Source organism: Mirounga leonina, unplaced genomic scaffold, assembly GCF_011800145.1.
Source record: "Mirounga leonina isolate KUSES-001 unplaced genomic scaffold, KU_Mleo_1.0 Mir_173, whole genome shotgun sequence".
Taxonomy (NCBI): Eukaryota; Metazoa; Chordata; class Mammalia; order Carnivora; family Phocidae; genus Mirounga; species Mirounga leonina.
This window is the reverse complement of record NW_023270447.1, coordinates 53752444-53772755: the sequence shown is the minus strand read 5'-3', so window position 1 is coordinate 53772755 and position 20312 is coordinate 53752444. Positions and strand designations below refer to the sequence as shown.

General features: G+C 36.4%; 1 protein-coding gene across 4 annotated transcripts in view; it reads right to left on the bottom strand.

Annotated features, from left to right (window-relative positions):
• The window catches only part of EPS15 (epidermal growth factor receptor pathway substrate 15), a 145082-nt gene that overhangs the window by 2466 nt on the left and 122304 nt on the right, over window positions 1–20312 (bottom strand). For 3 of the 4 annotated variants that reach the window (XM_035018586.1, XM_035018585.1, XM_035018588.1), the window contains 3 exons: window positions 7633–7709; window positions 5116–5278; window positions 1764–1951 (listed from right to left, as the gene is read on the bottom strand). In XM_035018586.1, coding sequence (XP_034874477.1) covers window positions 1764–1951; window positions 5116–5278; window positions 7633–7709 — 428 coding nt within the window. The remainder of the gene's footprint in view (window positions 1–1763; window positions 1952–5115; window positions 5279–7632; window positions 7710–20312) is intronic. The other variant, XM_035018587.1, reaches the window with a different exon arrangement.

The window sequence follows — 20312 nt, the reverse complement described above, 5'->3', positions numbered from 1 at the left end:
AAATAGTTGTTACAAAGAACATTCACTACTTGTTTCACCTACAGGACTCTGGAAATAGTCTTATTTGTTACTTACTAATTTTTTTTCCCCTGAAAACACATTTAGTTTTACCAGTTATTAAATGTGGTTTAATTTTAAAAATTATTGCAGTCTACTGATAGAAAGTCTATAAAACTGGGGCGCCTGGGTGGCTCAGTCGTTAAGCGTCTGCCTTTGGCTCAGGTCATGGTCCCAGGGTCCTGGGATCGAGCCCCGCATCGGGCTCCTTGCTCTGCAGGAAGCCTGCTTCTTTCCCTCCCACTCCCCCTGCTTGTGTTCCCTCTCTCACTGTGTCTCTCTCTGTCAAGTAAATAAATAAAATCTTTAAAAAAAAAAAAAAAAGTCTATAAAACTAAACATTAAATCACTTTTAAAAAGTAGAAATGCTTAAGGTGAATTAGGATATTTATCAACGGGAGGGCTAGCCTTTTAATCTAATGTAACATAACTTCAACTTCAGGGAGCATCCTCACATGATGAATCATTTCAACTTAATCCCACTGATTTCCTACCTTATCCTTGCTCTCGGGTACAGAAAAACTATGTAGCAAAGAAGATGCTGATTTTGCTATATATTAAACAAGAAGTACTGGGTATAATAAACAAGATGTGGACCAAATTATTTTTTAATGCATTATAAAGACTTTTGCAGGCACTGAGAACTTTTTGACTTGATCTAAATAAAACCATACACTTAACATCAATAAAACCTTAAACCTTAACGTTATGTCAGGGAAATATTTTTGTCTAACTAAAACAGCAATGTTGAGAGACACTAAATAAAAAAATTTTACTTGGTTTGAAGTCCTGTCATATAGAGGAATACCACAATGGGATGAAATGAAAAAAATTTATTTTAGTCAGCTCTGGGAGAATGCAGGGTAAATATGGAAGGTTAGTAAATTAGAACTGTCCAAATAATTAAAGACTGTTTAACTCCTTTTTTTTTTTAATATTTTATTTATTTATTTGACAGAGAGAGACACAGCGAGAGCAGGAACACAAGCAGGGGGAGTGGGAGAGGGAGAAGCAGGCTTCCCACCAAGCAGGGAGCCCGATACCGGGCTTGATCCCAGGACCTGGGGATCATGACCTGAGCCGAAGGCAGACACTTAACCAACTGACCCACCCAGATGCCCCAAGACTGTTTAGCTCTTGACAACTGTATTTACTTCATAAAATTGACATTTACATTTTAAAAACGCTACTATATAAAAACCAGAGTTTCGCTTTCTATTCAAAGATCCCTGGCTTTATCCCCTCATATAATAGTTACTGACAGGTCTCCAGAAATCATCAAAACTTTATACACAAACAAACATACACAATTACAAATACACAAGCTCATTATTGCCATTATTCATCCAGTGGGCAGACAAATGACTCTAATGGCCCATCATCCATAACAATTTGCAAAATAGTAAATGTCAAGATTTTATTTATATTGTTTACTAAGTAGACTAAAAGAAGGGTTTGCAAAACAACTGGTATACACATCACAAGGACTAAGACTACTAAAATCATTTGTGCCATGCAACAATGTTAGAAGCATCGAAACAGAATCAAATTCTGGTTGGGGGAGGCATATAGGTCATTTTTAGTAAGTTGGTAAATTTAGTTGAAAATGACGCAAATTTGGCAGACTCCAAAGTAATCACTGAAAACTCTTTAAACTGTAAATGAAAAGATTTTTTCCCCCCAAACAGCCCATTCACAGTACTTACAGCACTGAAGTTAGCAAAATTGCTTGGGTCAGCCTCTTTATTGGTAGTGGTAGTAGTAGTAGAAGTGAATGAATCGCAAAACATATCAGGATCTTTTTCTTTGGGGCTATCATTGTCTGGGAAAGGCTGAAATGGATCATTCAGTTTAAAAGGATCAGAAGAATCCAATTTGTTGATGGGTCTTTTCCCTGGATCAAAATCATTACAATTAACCAGCAAATAGAGCAAACAAACACACAAGAACATGAACACAGAGAGCACTAAAGAACTGGGGTTGGGGGAATGGAGGTAAGTGCCTAAAATATACATTCTTAGTATGGTCTTAAATGACTACACCAACAGTCTGTCCTCAAAATTTTCACACACAATCTCTCAAATACATTCCAGCTCTATGTAGCTAAATGAAAAAATAGCAAAGGGGAAGGGAACAGGCCAGGAATCATATTTTTGCCCAGAGTGTAAACCTTGTCTTCCCCAAAGCAGTGTGTTCCCAAAGAGAGGGAGAGGAAAGGATGAAACAGGATGAGGATGACAAAAAATAAAGACAGAAATGGCCTCTGCTGTTGTAACTTCAGCCTGATCCAGCTGTCCACTAGTGGCAGTCTAAGGGCAAATGACCTTTGAAAAATGACCATATTCTTCTGATTTTGTCTCTAGATCTATATATAACACCTGGGAACACGATTAAGAATTACCTTGGAAAACCTCACCTACTTTTTGCCATCTACAATATTTCAAATTGAAGAATAAAGAGATGTTTTGAAGTCTGGGGTCTAAATCTTTGTGGTTGTGGATAAACTCATATTTGACCAAACAACAGTGTACCCTTGCTGAACTCATCACCATTCTCAAGTTCTTCAATTTTAAAGTCTTAACTTAGTACTTCTTGAAAGAAAATGATAAATATACATGTTAAAATATTTTCAAATATGCACTTTTCCTAAAATGTGTTAAACTGGTAATAGCAATTATAACAGTCTTTCCATGAGTGTAGCAGCTTATGAAAGATGTTCGTATCTCATTAGATCCTTCCAACATTCCTGGGAAGGTAGGCAAATTAGAGTTACTGCCACCATCTAACAGCTCAGACAGCTGAAGCCCAAACATATGAAATTACACACTCAAAATCACAGAGCTAGTCTGAGGACATCCAGAATTAACAGCCAGATCTTTAAGCTCCCAGTCCAGTACTCTCTCCAACAAATCATTCTTTTTTCCTTAATACTTCTATAGTGATATATACTCACTTTGCTGAAGACCCTTAGATTTACTTAACGCACTAGTATATTATTTTACTTAGGATTTTAAAAATAACTTTGCTATTGGCATCATATACGTGTAAAACTTAAATGGCAAATTGACTCATTTTTTATTTAAAAAAAAAATTAATTCCAGTATAGTTAACATACAGTGTTATATTAGTTCCAGATATACAATACAGTGATTCAACAATTCTGTACATTACTCAGTGCTCATCATGTTAAGTGTACTCTTAATCCCCTTCACCTATTTCACCCATCCCCCACTCACCACCCTTCTTGTAGCCACCGGTTTGTTTTCTATAGTTAAAAGTCTGTTTTTTGGTTTCGTTTGTCTCTTTTTTCCTTTATCCACTTGTTTTGTTTCTTAAATCCCACATATGAGTGAAATCATATGGTATTCATCTTTCTTTGACTTATTTCACTTAGCATTATACTCTCTAGATCCATCCATGTTATTGTAAATGGCAAGATCTCACTCTTTTTATGGCTGAATAATATTCCATTGCATATATATACATACACACATGCACACGCACACACACACACCATTCATCTTACTCCATTCATCTATTGATGGACACTTACTTGGGCTGCTTCCATAATTTGGCTATTGTAAATAATGCTGCTATAAACATTGGGTACATGTATCCCTTTGAATTAGTATTTTTGTATTCTTTGGGTAAATACCCAGTAATGTGATTGCTAGATCCTAGGACAGTTCTATCTTTAACTTTCTGAGGAAACTCCATACTGTTTTCCAGACTGGCCACACCAGTCTGAATTCCCACCACCAGAGTATGAAGGTTCCCATTTTCCTATAACCTCATCAACACTTGTTATTTCTTGTGTTTTTAATTTTAGCCATTCTGACAGTTGTGAGGTGGTATCTCATTGTAGTTTTTATTTGCATTTCCCTGATGATAAGTAATGTTGAGCATCTTTTCATGTGTCTGTTGGCCATTTGTATGCTTTTCTGGAGAAATGTCTGTTCATGTCTTCTGCCCTTTTTTTGTGTGTGTGTGCTATGGTGAGCACTGTGAATTGTGTAAGACTGATGAATCACAGATCTTCTGCCCATTTTTTAGTTAGATTATTTGTTGGCTCATTTGTTTTTTAATATATTCTGACAACCTTAGCCTCTAGCAATATATGATATAGGCTACTTTTCCTTAAAAGATAGAAGTCACTTAATTTGTTTACCTGATTTTTCAACAGATAATTGAGTATTAACAATTGTATACTTTAAGTCAAAAAAGAGAAAAATTATCTGCCCAAGAAATACCACAGGGAGGTTATTATGAAAGGCAAGCATAAAAATCTGTAACTACTGTGGCTAAAAATTTACCAAGGAATGATACATGATTATTAAAATAACCATGTATCATCAGACGTATCTTCTCACAGAACAGCCTAGCAGTACTACACCTACTCAGGGGATTGCCCTGTTAGCCACTTCTTGTGAACTTTATCATCTTTGTTAAAAACAAAACACTAAAAGCATTAAGAATTTGTTCCTGGACAAAAAAATTACTTTTATAAAATAAAGGAGTCTCTTATTAGGTAAGTAAAGATATTATTTTCCTTCAAGAAAAACAATACTTTCTTTTAAATTGTTATGTTGCTGAATTCTGGACACCAAAAAGGCCATATATTTTCACATTAAAAGATTTAAGGAAGACTTCACATTGGTCAGGAAAAGAACGGGACTTCAAATTAATCTTTTCTTACAGAAATTAATTTAAAGTACCAAAATGAAGGAAACTGTTGTGCAAATGGTAATCAATGAGTTTCCAGAAAGCAAGCCATTTCACTGATACTGTCCTCTTTTCATTTACTGCCCTCTCTAAAATGAATTAAAAAGAAATGAGCTCTTGCCAGAAAAGGGGTTCACGTTACACATGCTGGCCTTTTAGGCACATGTCTGTCATTCTGCACTGAGGTCGGAACAGATGACAGTAGCAGGCTTCTGCCATGGTTTTTGACTTGTTTTGTTGAAAGCCCTTTATTTAAGTCTATAAGGCTCACACCAATATTCTTCAGAAAGAGAAAAAGCATCTCAGTTGATTTAGGAAAGATACCAACTCTCATACCAGGTGGTGGTGGGCAGGGTCTTGTTGGAGTTCCAATCTTTGGTGGCAGTGCTGGGGGTACATCTTCACTTTTGACTGATGTTTCCTCAAGCACATTGTTTTTAATGACCACATTGTTGACAGAGCTCGATGTGGCTGAACTAAAAGGATCTTCGTTGTTGACCTTTGTTTGAAAAGAAATGTGTATATGTGGTTATATAAATTATACCAACCAAAAAATATATATGGTTATGTAACATTTAGAATAATGATCTTCAGTATTATGCAGCTTTATTTCAATTCTGAGAGCACTAACATGTTAACCTTTGCATTTGGAGCCAAAAGGGAGAAATATTTTAAAAAACTATTCTATATGAGTAGTGATTATAACATCATTACTTACTAAAGCAACAGATCATACCAAAACAAGTCAACTCTGGATTAAAAGTTTTTCAAGCTTTAGGCAGTACAAAACCACCTGAGGTCCATTTTAAAGGGACTATATGTTTTTCTTCAAATGAGTATCTGATCCAAATGATAATCAAAGAAAAAAAAATACTGATTCCACACTTCCCAATGCACTTAAATATAGGAAAGATTTAATACTAATGACAAAGAAAATGGCATCTTGAAAAACATTAAAGACAACGTGAAAGTCAAAAATTTTTTTTTTAAGATTTTATTTATTTATTCATGACAGACAGAGAGAGAGAGAGAGGCAGAGGGAGAAGCAGGCTCCCAAGGAGCAGGGAGCCCGATGCGGGACTCGATCCCAGGACCCTAAGATCATGACCTGAGCCGAAGGCAGACGCTTAACCATCTGAGCCACCCAGGCGCCCGAAAGTCAATTTTTAAAAGCAAATTAATCCCATGGAATAAGTCTTTTTTAAAAATTTTATTTATTTTTTTTAAGATTTTATTTATCTGACAGAGAGACAGAGAGAGAGGACACAAGCAGGGGGAACAGCAGGCAGAAGGAGAGAGAGAAGCAGGCTCCCCACTGAGCAGGGAGCCTAACACAGGGCTCAATAACAAGACCCTGGGATCGTGACCCCAGCCAAAGGCAGATGCCTAATCAACTGAGCCACCCAGGCGCCTCTAGAATAACAAGTCTTAATGGGGGTCTGAAGACTCTGCCTTTCTAATAATGAGAAATTAACTTTTCTATAATGAATCAGACATTGTGATTTTATTTATTTTTTTTAAAGATTTATTTATTTTTTAAGATTTTATTTATTTATTTGACAGAGAGAGAGAGCACAAGTAGGCAGAGTGGCAGGCAGAGGGAGAGGGAGAAGCAGGCTCTCTGCTGAGCAGAGAGCTGGACATGGGGCTCGATCCCAGGACCCCAGGATCATGACCTGAGCCGAAGGCAGCCGCTTAACCTACTGAGCCATCCAGGCGCCCCAGACATTGTGACTTTAGATCTCTTTAGACCAGTGTTTCTCTACAGTACTACTTACATTGTGGGCTGGATGTAATCCTGTGTTATGGGGAGCTGGATACTGTATTGTAGGATGTTTAACAGCACCCCTGGTCTCTATCTACTAGATATGAATAGTCCCCCTTCCCAGTTGTGACAACCAAAAATGTCTTTATTTATTTTTATAGATTTTATTTATTTATTCATGAGAGACAGAGAGAGAGAAGCAGAGGGAGAAGCCGGCTCCCTAGGAGCAGGGAGCCCAATGCGGGACTCGATCCCAGGACCCTGGGATCATGACCTGAGCCGAAGGCAGATGCTTAACCATCTGAGCCACCCAGGCGCCCCAAAAAGGTCTTTAGACAATGCCAAATAATTGAGGGTGAGGGTGGAGGGAAAATAAATCCAGCTGAGAACTGATGATATAGACAATTTCACATATACTCTAATTTTACTCTTTTGGCCTGAATCAATCATACAGCTACACTGGAAAATAGGTAGTGGACATATAGTGGAATACACATATGACTATGTGTATTCATTATCTTAATACTAACCCTAACCCTAACGCTCAGTTAAGCGTCTGCCTTCGGCTCAGGTCATGATCCCAGGGTCCTGGGATTGAGCCCCGCATCGGGCTCCCTGCTCCGCGGGAAGCCTGCTTCTCCCTCTCTCACTCCCCTTGCTTGTGTTCCCTCTCTCTGTCTCTGTCAAATAAATAAATAAAATCTTAAAAAAAAAAAAAATACTAACCCTAACAGCCTCAGAACACAAAATGAAGTAATCAATGCAGAGAAGATGGCATGAATGCCCAAATTTTACATCTATTGACCCAGTCAACAGGGGATAAATTAGTTCAACTGGAAGAAATATGTTTAAAAAGGCATAAGACTCTTAAAATGAAGTTGTTGAGTTAACCTGTCAGTAGAAAATTATAATTACCTGTACCATCACCGTAGTCCTTATGTATGGAAATATGTCTACTTGAATTACATCTATCATTTCTATCTGAAATCAACATTAAAATCAAGTTGAGATGTCTGTGACAGGGTTACATAATTGGAAGGAAGGACTGCTCCATTGCTGGAAACTTCCCACTAATCACTGCAGATTACCTTTGACAATGTGCTGAAGTCAGCAAATCCGTCTTCAAATGATTCACTTCCAAAAACAGAAGCAAAGGGATCCGTGGCTAAAATGAATAAAGAAAATCAGTGCAATAGGCATCAAAATTTCATGTCCTTTTTTGGTTGGTTAACGTTCAGACAGATGAAAAAGATCTAATCCTAAATATCATTCCTGAATTTATGACTTAAATCCAGTGAACAAATTGATACCTACCCCCCGACACACACACAATACACTCTTTTGTATAAATCAACTGATGAATTATTTCAGATGAAAAACAAGAAAACTAACTCTAGGTTTAAGGCTTTGGAATACATGTCAAGTAATATAGTTCCCATGCACTGAAACTATTTCTAATAAAGCTATCAGGAAGTAAGAGAAGGTAGATTCCATTAATTCCACATTTCACACTTATCCTTCAGGGTGCATTTTAAATGTCACCTCATCCACTAAGCCTGGGAAAACCTCTAATTCCCATAGCAAGCAGTGATTTCTTTCTTCTTTGTGGCAGTGACTGCATTCTAGTTTGTACTATGATTATCTGTGATTGATATATCACATTAGATTGTAAAGTCCTTAAAAACAGTGAATAAGGCTTATCCAAGAAGAATGGTCAAAAACATTTCTTGAATATCAGATCTAAGAAAATAAGAAAAGACAGTTCCTAGCCCCCAAATCTCACAGTCTAATGAGACACATGTAAAAAACAATAATAAAACAATCTTAAATGAGCTATTAGAGAGGTATGAAAACCCCACAGTAGGAGTCACTAACTGGGAGAATCAGAAAATGTATCAAAGAAACTATTACATTTGAGCTAGGTCTTTTAAATAAGGAATAGATCGAGGTGGGAAAGATAAAGATATTCCAGGCAGAGGGAACAGTAACTGCAAAAGTAATTATTTAACCTGCTCCCAGGCATGAGAAGTTATCTGTTCCATCACACTGCACTTACCAAATGGATTAACATTTTTGGCTGGAATGAACGGATCTACTTTGAGATAGGTTTCCCCTATTCAGGCATAAAGGCTAAGAATGTTTATAGGAATTGTTACTTGATATAGGAAAATAGAAAGAAACAAAGGAAGGAAGGGAAAGAGAATTGCAAGAGACAGGGTAAGAAAGAGCAAAGAGGCACTGAAAATTTTTCCTTGTTCTCCCTCAAATCGTCATCTTTACATCAAATCAGTCTTAAAACAAAAGTGTGCCCACATACCCATTTAAATGTGTAAAGTGTATCTTTACCTCTAAAAATCAGTATACCATGGACATAAACTGAAGAGGGGCAAGAAGGTATATATTACTTTTGCTTACTTTGTCACCAAGACAGTCATGAGGTGGAGGAAGCAGGTAAAGAGGGTGGGAAGAAGCATAAAGAAAATTAGCCCTTTAGAGATAGACCAACAACTCTGAGCCTGAAGAGGAGGTTGAAAGTCCAGAGTTATAAGAAATTCTACGGCATTAGCCATAAAAGATGCTTTTTTATAATGACATATCTAAGTCCCACAGCCTGGGGCCCAGCCTAGTCATGGGTGTTGTTTCAGGCTTTCCTTTCTTTCTCCTTCTCTGCGCCTTATAATTCCTGATGCCACAAGCAGCTGAGGCACAACCAGGGTGCAGATGTTCTCCTGACTGGTAGAGAGGTGATGAGGGAAAAGGAGTTGGCTCCTTTCACTGGAGAGAACTAAAAAATCTGCTTCATGCTTTTTCTCTGCCACAGCCTTTACAAGAAGTTATAATGCTCATGGCAACAGTGTTGAGTTAGGTCAAGTTTGACTGAAATGTTAAGTATACACTGTGAAATACATTAATAAAATACATGACATTTGTATATAAAGAATATGCTACTTATAGTTTTACTAGAGTTTTTCTACACTTTCTTCATCAGAAAAAAACGACCTATTCGGCATTGGTCCAAACAGTGGGGAATGTGTCCTGGATGAATGACAAAGGACTTTTGCCCAAATTGGGGAATTAAGACTTTGGCAACCACCTCCTCAGATATTGATCATGACTGATATGAAGTAAAGGCCTGTCCAGAGACTGGAAGGACTCACTGGGTATGAACTTTTCCAGACCATGTGCTGCGGATTCCCAGAAATATTCAGAGAGGAATCAGTAGGTGGCTTTCTTCCTCTTGATCACACAGAAGCTATAGACCATCAGAATGAGGCTTTAAATGCAAATGTGATCTCACTGGCACCCTCTCCTCCCCAAGAATAAAGGCGATGAACACTTCGGAAAATTACATAAAAGCATAATTTAAAAAATCATCTATAATTTCATTATCAGAAATAACCCTTATCAATTATTTTAGCATGCTTAACAGCTTTTTTTCCTGGTATTTTTTTCCTTTAAAGCTACATTTTAGGCATATCATTTTTAATCCCCTTATCCCGATTTAATTCATAGCATTCATCAGTACTTGACATATTACATATTTGTTTATTGCCTATCTTTCCCATATAAACCCTATAAAGACGAGAACTCGCTTTGTTCACTACTGTATTGTCAAGGCCTAGAAAAAGGTCTGATAAATAGAAGATGCTCATATTCACTGAAAATACTGAGAGAAAAGGGAGACAGAAACTGTCTACTTATTAAGGATCTTCCAAACAGATACCATAATACTTCTTAGCATAACCAGCTGACCAACAAGGAATAAGGGAAACCAGTTTTAAGGCTCACAAATAATAACCAAGAATAGGTATCTAACCAGAGAATCCTGGGAAAAGGAAGAAATTTTTTTTTTCCATGACCCATGCACAAGTCATCAGATAATCAAGTTCAAACTCAGAAAACCTTTAAGAGATACTCAATGAATAATCTGAGGTGTTGGTCATTAATAAAGAATCCATTTTCTCAAGCTGGTCTCCAAATCATTCACTCACTCACTCACTGACCCACTCATCCACTCACATTTACTAAGCATCAAGACTAGGTACTGGGGATTTAGAGGAGAATAAGACACAACATCTACCTTCAAGGAACTCATGGTTTGAGTGATACATATGTATACAACTGCTACACACTAAGTATTAAAGTTCAAAGAGAGTAAAGGAAAAGCAACAGCTAGATTTATGTGAAAGAGGCCAAGAAGACTTTCCAAAAAGGGTTTTACTTTCTTGTGGACAGAAAGGAGGTGGGAGAAGAGAGAAACATATACACACTATACACAAATATACAAATACACACCTGCTCATGCACACACATTTTTCCAGGCAAAAAATAAGTGGCCTTGAAGAGACAGTCATGGCCTGTGGTTTGTGGAAATAGAGAAAATTAGAGAAGAAACATGAAAGAAGGCAGAGGCTAAGAATAATAAAACATATGAACATCTGTATGCTTAGCCTGAGTCATTGCCTGTAAAAATGAAGACCTACGTGGCATTTTACTGCCTCTAGAGTCAAAGATGCTCTGGGGAGACCACAAGTTCCCCTCTAAATCCTCAGGATGTTATAAAGCTTTAATTAAGAGTTGGAAAGACTTCTCATTTCCTCAGTTAGGAGTTAGTAAAATATTCCATGCAAAAAATCTTCTGGCACCAGAACTAATCCCATCTATAATGAAATGGAAAAAGAACTCTTACAAGACAAAATAAAGTATATGTAGAAACTGAGTAACCTGCATTTGCTTTCTTTAGTATTCTTTTAGTCTGCAACGTGTCTACTCACAAGGAGTAAATGCTAAAAAGACCCCACTGTGAGTCAAAATATTAAAAATATCTGATGTCCTTCTATCTCTATCATAATGGGTGATTTATCATTTAATTTTTAAGAACAAAAATTCACCCTTAGGTTTTTAGTTTATTTTGAAAGCTTCTATTTTTCCTGTTCTGCAGGATTAATCTTTTTTTCTGGCTAAACACTTTATTTCTTGGTGAAAAAGAAGAGGGATATCGGAGTGTAAGAGGACAAAAGTCCTGTTTGTGACCTTGGGTGTGTAATGCCACCTCTCTGAGTCTCAGTGGTTTCCAGATGTTGGGATTTTATTTTTAGTAAACTAAATAAATATATTAAAACCAACACACATAGAGAAAACAACAACATACAGAGATTTGCTTAACTTAAAAAGAACTTAAAAAAGGAGTCCATCTTTCATTTCACAAACAAAAGGATTTAAAAACTAAAAAGAAGAGAAAACAATCTTAGACTGGAAAGAATCCTTTCCAGGAAAAGAGAGTTGGCAACAATTCTCATTCTCATTTTCTCTCTCTCATCCCTATTTGACTTGGAACTATCAAAGAGTATATTCCAAGTAACATTAGTCAGGATTTAGAAACCATTAAACTAAAAAATAGTAGTAATAATAGTAATAGCAGCTACCATTTACTGTGATAGGTATCACAATAAATACTTTAACATACATTCTCTCTTTTAATCTACCAAACAAACCCATGAAGTATAATTATTAACCTCATTTTATTGTTTAGGAAATGGAGACTAAGAAAACCTAAGGAATTAGCATTTTATCTGAGTAAGTTCAGGCTGTTGGCTTCAAACACCCATGTCCTAATGATGACAACCCCCCTCTAGACTGTTTATGCTTCCATTCAATTCAAAATCTTACGATAATATAGCAGATTTGAGACAAATCATTTATTCATTTCTTCAGCATTCAACTGATGAGACTCTGCTATGTCCCAGAAGCTCTGGGGTGGGAAAGTAGGGATACAACTTAGGATGACTCCCAAATCTCTGCTTGGGCAACTGAGTAGATGGTAATACTATTAACAGGGATGGAATGCAGAAGATGTTTAGTAATGTTTTTTATTTCATCAGGTGGACAACTTTACTTTCAGACATATACCTGTGACACATTAAGTAAAAGACCATTAAATATATATACATATAATATAAATATAATATAGATATATATTAAACATTATATTAACTAATATAAATAACTAAAAAATTATACACACACGTGTGGAACACAGGGCTAGTGACTTAGATTTGTGGTTAGTAACATGATCAAATGTTAAAAAAGACAATTCTGGCAGTCATGTAGATGACAGATTGGCAGGTAGAGAGAATGAAGGCAATTTAATACCACAGTCCAGATAAAACAAAATGACGGTCCAAACAAAACTGAGTATAAGAAGGAACAATCAGGGTCTATTTGGGGGTAAAACAACAGAACTTGGCAATTTATTGGAGGTGAGGTATGGCAGAGAAGAAGTCTAAGATGACTGGCTAATAGTATCATTAATACAGAAAGTAGAAATACTAATACTTTAAAGGAGAGACTAACTGGAAAAGATGATTATTTCAATTTTAAGCACTGTTGAGCTTGGCACCTAAGGGGAAATATCCAGCAGATAACCTGAAGGTACTGGAGGTTCAGGAGAGAGTTCAACACTGGAAGACTAAATCAAGAAGTCATTAAGAAACAGGCTGTAGTTGAAGGCACAGAACTAGACATCACTACCATAAAAAGTGTGTAGTGTGAGAAGAGCAGAAGCACTAGGCTAATACATAACTAAAAAGATAGCCTCCACTCTTCAGTTTTTTCTCCAGGACATTGAGATTATTCTCTTGATCCTGTTTTGTTTGAATAAAAGGAGATATCTGTCCCAGATACCTCCTGGGAGCAAGCTGTCCTGAGGGAACAGAGACCAGGGCAACAGGAAAAATCTTTTAGTTCATATTAGATCAGGAGTTCTCAAGGTGTGGTCCATGGACCTGGAGGTCCCCAAGACCTCTTTACCGAGATCTGTAAGGTCAAAATTATTTTGAATATTAAGATGTTATTTATATTTCTTAATGTGTTAATATTTGCAACAATGTAGATAGAACTGCTAGTGTCTTACAGCGAATCAGGGCAGTAGTAGCACCATCACAAACTTGGCAGGGGGGAAAAAAGGCCAGTTGTGTTTAAAAATGTCTGTCCTTGGGGTGCCTGGTGGCTCATCGGTTAAGCATCTGCCTTCGGCTCAGGTCATGATCCCAGGGTCCTGGGATCGAGCCCCACATCGGGCTCCCTGCTCTGCAGGAAGCTTGCTTCTCCCTCTCCCACTCCCCCTGCTTGTGTTCCCTCTCTCACGGTCTCTCTCTCTCTGTGCCAAATAAATAAATAAAATCTTAAAAAAAAAAATGTCTGTCCTTGATGAATTGATAAAAATTATTAGTTTTAATAAGTCATGATCCTTAGGTACACATCTTTTTTTCTTTAAGATTTATTTATTTATTTTAGAGAGAAAGAGAACACAAATGGAGAGAGCAGAAAGAGAGGGAGAGAGAATCTCAAGCAGATTGCACTGAGCGCAGAGCCCAAGTTGGGGCTTGATTTCATGACCCTAAGGATCACAATCTGAACTGAAACCAACGATGGATGCTTAACCTACTGAGCCACCCAGGTGCCTCTAGGTACACATCTTTTTAAAATTCTGAGTAACAAATGGGAAATATACACAAAGCACTTCTGTTGAGTAGGAAAGTTATGATAGTTATCTGGAGGAAAAGCACTTGCATGATGGTGTGCAAAACAAGTTGAACTAGCTGCTTTTTTCATGGAATACCCTTTTTACTTGAAAGAAGTAACAGCTAAACAATGGTTATTCAGATTTGGGTATTTGGCAACATTTCCTCCAAAACAAACAGTGAGGCTGTCACTTTAAAGAAAACAACTGATAGTATTTGTTGCTGGTGGTAAAAATTCAAGCTTTCAAGTAAAAATCAGAATCTTAGAAAGCTGTATCTGTCCCATAATCTTAACACTATACCAATATTTAAAGACTCTGGTAAGATGGATGGTGATATTAATAAATATAATTTTTAAAATATTTATAATGAAATGTGTCAGCAGTGAACCAATATTTCCAAAATGATCAATGCAAATTACAAAATCATATATAGGTAAAAAATTCATTCAAAGTGCAAGAAAAACCAATGGATTTTCATGTAAGAGAGCATGAAAAGGTCACTGATATGGTTTCACGTACCACATTGCAACTAACTTTAAAGAAACTAAAATATGTTGAAATTTGGTATAGTATCAAAGAAGAATATCCAAAATTACCTAAAAAGGTTACTGAAATACCCCTCTACTACATATCTGTGTGAGAGCAGATCTTTTTCATTTCACATACTTCAAGCAAAACAATACAGTGCAAGAGATTGAATGCAGAAGTAGATATGAGAATCCAGCTATCTTCTTTTTTATAAGGCACACATTTATTTTATTATTTTTTTTTTTAAAGATTTTATTTATTTATTTGACAGAGACAGCGAGAACAGGAACACAAGCAGGGGGAGTGGGAGAGGGAGAAGCAGGCTTCCCGCTGAGCAGGGAGCCCGATGTGGGACTCGATCCCAGGACTCTGGGATCATGACCTGAGCCGAAGGCAGCCGCTTAACAACTGAGCCACCCAGGTGCCCTATAAGGCACACATTTAAAGAGCTTTGCAAAAATGCATGAATAATGCTACTCTTGTCACAATTTTCTTTTTTTTTTTTTTTGGTTTGGAGTTTTCTTAAAGAAATATGTTATTTATGTTTATATGTAATGGGTTTATTATCATTGCCTTTAATTGACTTAAAAAATGTTTAGTTTCTTAGTTTCAATTTCTAATATGGTAAATACTGATAGATATAACCCTCTTTGAGGGTCTTCATTAATTTTTAAAAGTGTAAAGGGGTCCTCAGACCAAAAAGCTACTATACTTGATGATTTCCAAAGTTACTGCTTGTGATTGTTTCAAATTACCCACTCCTAATTATTTTCGTTGTTGAAATAAGAGCATAGTAAGGTTGAATTATCTCCACCAATCCCCAAGAGCCTTTCATGGATCTTCTACAAGTTTCTTACTAAAATGCTTTTAATTTTTTAACATTTTTCATCTGATTATATTCCCTATACTCCCAGTACCCTTTATGAAATTTTGGGTTCCCAAGGATTTCTTTTTTTCTTTTTCTTTTTTCTCACTTACATAGCAGATAAGTGAAGAGGCAGGATAACACAGAGGAAAATCAATGGGCATGGATTGAGAAGCAAACTGGTAAGTGCCTCTGGGGCTTAGCTTTTCCTTTCATATATTAGGAAATCAGGCTTGATAACAGTTTTCAAATTTTAAATGAAATTCCAATATATGAAACAAATAAATGGGATTTTAAAAATTAACTCTAAAATCATTTTAAGATTTATTTATTAGAGAGAGAGAGAGAGAGCTGGGGAGAGGGGCAAAGGGAGAGGGAGAGAGAGAATCCTCAAGCAGACTCCCTGCTGAACATGGAGCCCAACACAGGGCTTAATCCCAGGATCCTGAGATCATGACCTGAGCTGAAGCCAAGAACCAGCTGCCCAACAGACTGAGCCACCTAGGCACCTTAACTCTAAAATCATCTTAAGTTCGAATTTATATTATTTACTTATCACAATGACAGTGAAAACAAAGCAATTTTTATTAACACAAATGTTTAAAGTCAGGAGTTGAACTTATTTCTGCGGTTGGTTTTGATTGCTCTATTTGAAAAACAATTCACCCAAAGAAGTAGTTATACACATTTTTAAACAAGAGTCTTGCAATCTGAGTAGTTTAAAATAATTTTTATCCAGAGGTTTGCACAAAAACCACTTAACCTGAGAGTACGTTAAAGCACCAATGCACTACAATGTTAATATGGTTTGTAACATTTATGAATGCATCCATTTAATTAAATTGCAGTTTTTAAAAATTTAAAGACACTTAAAAAATATGAAACAATAATTTGCCAACTCTCTGAAGACCTCTCTGGAAGCTAGTTTTGTGAAAAATAATATGAAAACTCTTGGCCCATAGCATGTGTAAGATTCTTTCCAGCTCTAAAAAGGGCAGCAATATTAAGTTTGACAGAAAAAAAAATCTGTGGCATCACCCTACTACCATTTTTATATTGTCAGGATTGGATGAGAAGATAAGGCAGAGGCACCATAATGAAGTGACTATAGAATGAGCTCTGAAATAAGACATGGATTGGACACTGAGCATGGCAACAACTACTACAGCCTTGGGCAAATTGCTTGACCTAAGTCTCATTTTTCTCATCTTTAAAATGAGAACGAACGGTACCTGTCTCTATAACCATTGTAAAGATTAAATGAGGAAAATGCAAAAGCGAAGTTTGGATGACCTTATGTGTATGGCTTAAAAAAAAAAAAAAAAAGAAAAAAAGTTTAGACCTCTGGTATTTCTGAATCCGTGGAAGGTCTGTGTAACTCTGCCCCAGACACACTAATATGTAGCCCATCCAATTCAAAAGAGTTTTTTGGGGGCGCCTGGGTGGCTCAGTTGGTTGAGTGACCAACTCTTGGTTTCAGCTCAGGTCATGATCTCAGGGTCGTGAGACTGAGCCCCACATGGGGCTCCACTCAGCAGAGAGTCCGCTAGAAGATTCTCTCCCTCTGCCCCTCCCCCACTTGTGCATGTGCATGCACACCTTCTCTCTCTCAAATAAATAAATCTTTTTTAAAAAAGTTTTTGCTTCTAAGATTCTCATTCAAATCAAGATGCAAGCTAAATGGCAGACTAGGAAGATACAGGTGCTCATTTGTATGTAAGGATGGTTTAACATATGAAAATCAATCAATATAATACACCCCATTAACAGAATAAAGGAAAAAAAAAACCCACATTAGCCTCTTAATTGATGCAGAAAAAGCATCTGACAAAATTCAACATCCTTTCATGATAAAAACACTTGGCAAACTAGAAAAAGAAACTACTTCAACATAGTAAAAGCCACATATGAAAAGCCAACAGTGAACATCTTATTCAATGGTGAGAGATTGAAATTTTTTCTCTAAAATCAGTAACAAGACAAGGACGCCCACTTTCACTACTTCAATTCATCACAGAAGTCCTACCCAGAGTAACTAGGCAAGGAAAAAAAAAGGCATTCAAATTGGAAAGAAAGAAGTAAAATTATCTCTGTTGCATACAACATGACCTCACATGTAGAAAACCGTAAAATTCCACAAAAACACCTGTTTAGAATAAACAGCAAAGTAGCAGGATACAAAATCAATGCACAAAATCAGTAGCATGTCTATATATTAACAATGAACAACCTGAAAAGGAAATTAAGATGATAACAATTTCATTTGCAATAGCATGAAAAAGAATAAAATACTCAAGAATTAACCAAGGAAGGCATGTATGCTGACCACTATAAAACATTCTGAAAGAAATTAAAGAAGATACAATTAAATGGAAAGACAGCCCACTTCATGGATTGGAAAATGTTAAGATGTTAATACTAACCAAAGCAATCTACAGATTCAAAGCAATCCATATCAAAATCCCAATGATATTTTTTTGCAGAAATAGAAAATTCATACTAAAATTCATATGGAATCTCAAGGGAACCCGAAAAGGAATAACAAAGTTACAGGTATCAAAGATAGACATTTACACCAGCGGAACAGAAGAGTGAGTCCAGAAATAAACCCTTGCATATACAGTCAAATGATTTTCTTTCTTTTTTTTTTTTTTTAAGAATTTATTTATTTATTTGACAGAGAAAGACACAGAGAGAAGGAACACAAGCAGGGGGAATGGGAGAGGGAGAAGCAGGCTTCCCTCTGAGCAGAGAGCTCGATGTGGGGCTCGATCCCAGGACGCTGGGATCATAACCTGAGCCGAAGGCAGACGCTTAACTACTGAGCCACCCAGGCGCCCCAGTCAAATGATCTTCTACAACAATACCAAGACCATTCAATGGGGAAAGGTCAAGTCCTTTCAACAAATGGTACTGGGAAAATTGAAAATCCACTCTAAAAGAATGAAGTCAGACTCTTAAAACAAATACAAAAATTAACGCAAAATGCATCAAAGACCTAAATGTAAGAGCTAAAGCTATAAAACTCTTAGAAGAAGAAAACATGGGGAAAACCCTCATGATATTGGATTTAGCTATACTTTTTGGAATGACACTAAAAGCATAGGCAAAAAAAGAAAAAGTAGATAAACTGGATTTGTGATGGTTGCACAACAAAAGCTACCTTCTGCTTTGAAAGCATTCATGACTTACCCTAAATGGAGGTGATCTCCCTTTCCTTTAAATTTTTGCAGCTTTAATGAACTTTATGGCAATTACCATTTCAGTCAAGAGTTAATTACAGTTGACCCTTGAACAACATGGGTGTGGTGTGTGTGGATTCACTAATATGCAGATTTTTTCAATAAATGCAGCACAGTACTGTCAATGTATTTTCCTTATGATTTTCTCAATAACATTTTTTTCCCTAGCTTACTTTATTGTAAGAATATATGTAACATACAAAATATGTGTTAATTGCCTGGTTACGTTATTGGTAAGGCTGCCAGTCAACAGTAGGATATTAGTAAAGGTTTTGGGGAGTCAAAGGTTATATGCAGATATGCAACTGCATGTGGGGGGAGGGTGAGCATCCCTAACCCCCATATCGTTCAAGGGTCACCTGTATAAATATATTAACTTTTCATTTTCTTAGGTTATCCTTTCTAATCATACAATATCCCTAGCTATATATTAATTCATCAGCTCAATGAGAGTCTAAAAAAAGCACATGTATTTTATTTTATTTTTTATTTATTTATTTTTTTTTTTTAAGATTTTATTTATTTATTTGAGAGAGAGAATGAGACAGAGAGAGAGAGCATGAGATGGAGGATCAGAGGGAGAAGCAGACTCCCTGCCGAGCAGGGAGCCCGATGCGGGACTCGATCCCGGGACTCCAGGATCATGACCTGAGCCGAAGGCAGTCGCTTAACCGAGCCACCCAGGCACCCAAAGCACATGTATTTTAAAAATATATTAATTTAACCACTGTTACTACAATAAGCCTTTTAGAAATCTTATTTGCTGTTATTCTAAGTTTTGGTTTAAATCAATACCTAGCACTACATTAAATCTTGTTTTCTACATATCTGCTTTTTATATTCAATTCCTTTTTGTTACTCATTTTGGAAGTTAAATTTCAACCTGAAAACAACACACACTGCTAAATCTCATCTTGTTTTAATTTGTACAATACCAGAAATCTAAATTGTGAAGGCATTTCTACTAATCTTTCTCTATGCTCATGATCCTCAACTTCAGCACATCAGCAAATTTGTCACATCAGCAAATTTGTGTACTGAATAACTCACCTTATTTTCATCTGGAAAAATAAGGAATCCTGTATCAGCATGATACTTGAGGTATTTACAGGTTTGAGTCCACTTCCCTCTAATTCCCTGCTCTCCTACACAATAGTTGGTCTGTTTTATTTTTAAATGAGTAGTGAGAAAGCTGCAGAAGCTTTTAGTCTTTGTCAGACTTTGTTTTGAATCCTGGCTTCACCTGGTTCAAATCTAGTGAACTATATAATCTTGATCAAGTTACTTAAAGTTCTGGTCCTCAGTTTCCTGATCTTTAAAATGGAAATATTACTTAAAAGGATAAAATGGAAAATTAGCTGCCATAAATAAAGCATGAAGACTGGATGCTAGAGTAACATTTCGATTTTCTCTGTATTATTAAAGATCTTACCCACTATTTGTAAAGCTATTATCATTACCTACTGGAAGCAATTTTTCATTTTAGGCCAAGATCTATAAGAGTCATTGCTGACTTTGAAACTGCCAACGCTGCCTTTTATTAAGGAAAAAAAAAATTATATTGGTTTTACTGGCTAGAGTACATATTCTAGTAAGTTTTTTTTTTAA